Source organism: Stegastes partitus, unplaced genomic scaffold (assembly GCF_000690725.1).
Source record: "Stegastes partitus isolate 25-593 unplaced genomic scaffold, Stegastes_partitus-1.0.2 Scaffold612, whole genome shotgun sequence".
Lineage (NCBI taxonomy): Eukaryota > Metazoa > Chordata > Actinopteri > Pomacentridae > Stegastes > Stegastes partitus.
This window is the reverse complement of record NW_007578343.1, coordinates 375220-378555: the sequence shown is the minus strand read 5'-3', so window position 1 is coordinate 378555 and position 3336 is coordinate 375220. Positions and strand designations below refer to the sequence as shown.

At 41.3% G+C, this 3336-nt stretch overlaps 1 protein-coding gene across 1 annotated transcript in view; it reads right to left on the bottom strand.

Annotated features, from left to right (window-relative positions):
- Positions 1 to 1432: 1432 nt before the first annotated feature.
- The window catches only part of man2b1 (mannosidase, alpha, class 2B, member 1), a 19397-nt gene continuing 17493 nt past the window's right edge, over positions 1433 to 3336 (bottom strand). Inside the window, exon 23 of the mRNA XM_008289385.1 lies at positions 1433 to 2203. Coding sequence (XP_008287607.1) covers positions 2100 to 2203 — 104 coding nt within the window. The 3' untranslated portion in view covers positions 1433 to 2099. The remainder of the gene's footprint in view (positions 2204 to 3336) is intronic.

Below are 3336 nucleotides of genomic sequence, written 5' to 3'. Positions count from 1 at the left end.
AGGTTTTTGATACTGAGTTTAGCCTTTTAATCTCCTTCCTTTAAAAGGGTATCGTGGAGCTGACCTAACAAATGGAACCGCTAAGAACAGAGCGACGTGTACAGTTCAGCCCAGAATCTTTCATGTTGCTATGATCTCCAAGTCTGTGAAGTTGAAGGCTTTGGTCGTTCACATCGAGGTCTGGATGGTCATATTATTTTCTGTTAGTCATTTCTTCACCACTTTGGCTGTATGTGTTGGATCACTGTGTTTCTACAAGTCCAATACTGTACAAGCACTGAAGTTTGTCTGCAGACTGATGTTCTTCTCCAGAATCCTAAAGTCTTTTCTCATGATGCTGTTCACCTCGACAAGTCTGCCAGTCCATCGGCTGAAATCATCCTCCAAGCACTAAATTCCCGTCGTTGTGTTGGATTGTGGAGATGTTGTTCTCGGGGGTTAAATGCTTCTCCGTTCTTTCACTAAATGAAAGCTCCATCCCTGTGTCCGACCATTTTCTTCTCATCTGACGGAATCTGTTAACTAAAAGCTTTCTTCTTTGTGCAGGTGAGTTTTTATGTGTCTGCCTCAAAGACATCGTGTCCTCCTTGATGGGTTTTCATGAAGACCAGCCTTCGGCGTCAGCTCAGATTCATCAGGATGATCTTCCTGGTGATCTACGGAGTCCTCTACCATTCTTGCCTGTTACTGTTGGCTTTCTACCAGCACTTTAACGTTTTTTTCATAGCGTAGAAACCCTTGTTCCTTTTGCTGATGAGTGGCCACAATGCACAACTCTTGCAGTAATGAACCCTCGTAGCAAACATACTCAACTTTGGCTTTAACCACGACTCATAACTACTGCATCAGCTGGAGAACATGGTTGAAATTAGCAGGACCAAGTATAGAACCAGGAGTATAGAATCTCCATTTTCTCAACAAATTTAAGTTGTGTGGATAGTTTAGTACATAATAAAAAAAAAATCATCATCAACATCTCCAACACAATGTCTTTCTCAGTCGTTATGGGTATGAATAATTTTGGGCTCCACTGTATGTTCATATGGGACTGCATTTTAGGAGGTTTTGTCTAACTTCTGTTTTTACTACTTCCTAGTTTAGCATGTGACTAAAACTTAAATAGGTTAAGAGACAAAGAATGACTCAAAAATTAAGCAGCAATAACCTAATTAAAGTCTGCTTTAAAGTTCCTTTTCTGGGCCCCCAGCAGGAATTTAACAGTAAAATTCCTTTTATCATCTGAGACTCTAAATTCCAATCAAAACGTTGCCTTCCTGCTTTCAGAAACGCTGCAGATCAGAGACAGACGACTGCGTCACTGTTTGAAAAAGGTCTCCAGCAGCAACATCTGCTCTGATGTCAAACTGTCAAAGGGAATCCTGCCTCGCTGATGGTGCGGAGGATTTTTGACACCAACATGCAAGCAACAAAGTAAGAATGATAGATTTTTATTGTCAGCCGCGGGACGATCAGTATAAAATCATTTTCAAAGTATTTACACATATTGGCAGAAATACAAAGATTTACACGAGTTGGCACAGGTTTGTGTAATAAAAGGATTCTATAAAAGGATTTTCTGTGTATTAAAAGTGAATGTGCTGAAAAACAAATAAGAATTCTTTAAAAAAAACAGTTCCAGGGTCTGTTTTGTGGGATGAAATACTGTCTTTCCAAAAGGCAGCTTCAGCAGTTCAGGGTTTTGTACTTACTGTACGTCTCACAGGACGATCACGTGCAGACGTTCAGTAAGTTTCCAAAAGCATCTTAAAATCTTTTTTTTTTCCTCCCCCCTCGTTGTAAAGTTAAAAATAACACGACCCTGACATGTTTCTGGAATCCCTGCTCAGGTATGTCTGTGCATCCCTGCATTCACACTAAAAACCTGCAGCAGTATGAATGCAGCCTCTCATTTTTTTTTTTTTTTTTTTATACACAGAACCCTTTTCATCCTTTTTTAGGTATCTGCACATTTTTGTAAGTGGTGTTCAAACTGGCCTCGCTTGTTCGAATCAACTGAAGCAAGATGCCACACGGACTTCACTACGCCGATAATTCCTTATTCATCGGTCACTTCCTGTAAAAATCTGACGCGTGATTGGCTATCTGAGGCTGACTCTGAGCAGGAAGGTTCGGATCTCCATGGGCCTCAAGGCCACCTCCCACGTGGACGGGTCTTCAAACGTTTTCAGCAGGGGCTTGTCACCTGAAAAACACGTACAGTGAGTGAAAAAATAGTCAGAAACAGCAAATATCCAAAACTGTGGTTTGTTAGAATTTCAAACAAGCAGCTGTGATAAAGGTCAAGGGTCAAAAACAAAGACCATCAGATATAAACAGCCAGAGGAATGAAAAAACTGATGAATAGAACCTCTCGACAAAATGAGTCTCATGAAGGCACTAGAACAGCCCGTAGTTTACGATAAATCTATGGACCATAACAATGCATTCATGACTCATTATATTACGCTGCCTGCTTAATTAGGTGCCTGCAGGGAAATGGTCTTAACAGTTAGGTTGACTGTAATGGAGCAGTGATTACCGCCGTTGTGGAATTAAAGGCGTCAGTGGATTTCTGCATTCACGCCGTCTTTTGAATCTACTGTTTAAGCCGAACACAAGCGTGCAACTTCCAGCCAAGTGGTCCATCAGTGACTGGCAGGCAGCCGGAGCTGCTGAGCTGCCAGGCGAGACAAATTCACCGGCGTTTGGCCGCGTGGCGGTCATCATCTGTGGTGACTGTCAACTGAATTCAAAGTAGAGGTTCTCTTCTGATCTCCTTTAACAGGAGGTTAGAGGTCGGCGTTAGAAGACGTTTCAGGAGCTCCGCTGGGCTTTGAAACGTATCCAGGTCATGTATCTCGTCAGTCTGCTGCTGTTAATGTACATCATCAATCCCAGTGTCTTCTAGTCGTCCTCCCCTTATCTTTGTTTTACGTCCACAGAATGAACGTCCAAGACAACGCAGCAATGCAGAGATTTGGAATTGAATTACTGAAACCAACTCAGAACTGATAGAGAAAAAATATTTCACGGGAGACTTGGAGATAAATAAAATGTAAACACAACATTCTCCTCGCCAATGCCGCTGGGAAATATGCATTTTTGCAAACAGGAAGTCTGACAACTCTTCTTTTTTTTTTACAAACTTCCAAACCTTCAAATTAGTTAAAAGTTTTGTTTTTTAAAGCTAAGTGTAAACCAAATATACGGTTTGGGTGGGGACTCACTGTTTTGTGTTTTTCTGTCTTCCTCTCACTTGTTTTGGATTTTCTACCAATATTGATTTAAAAAAAAAAAAAAAAGTTTGGCGCAAACCTGCTCCTGGCGGGACTGTGA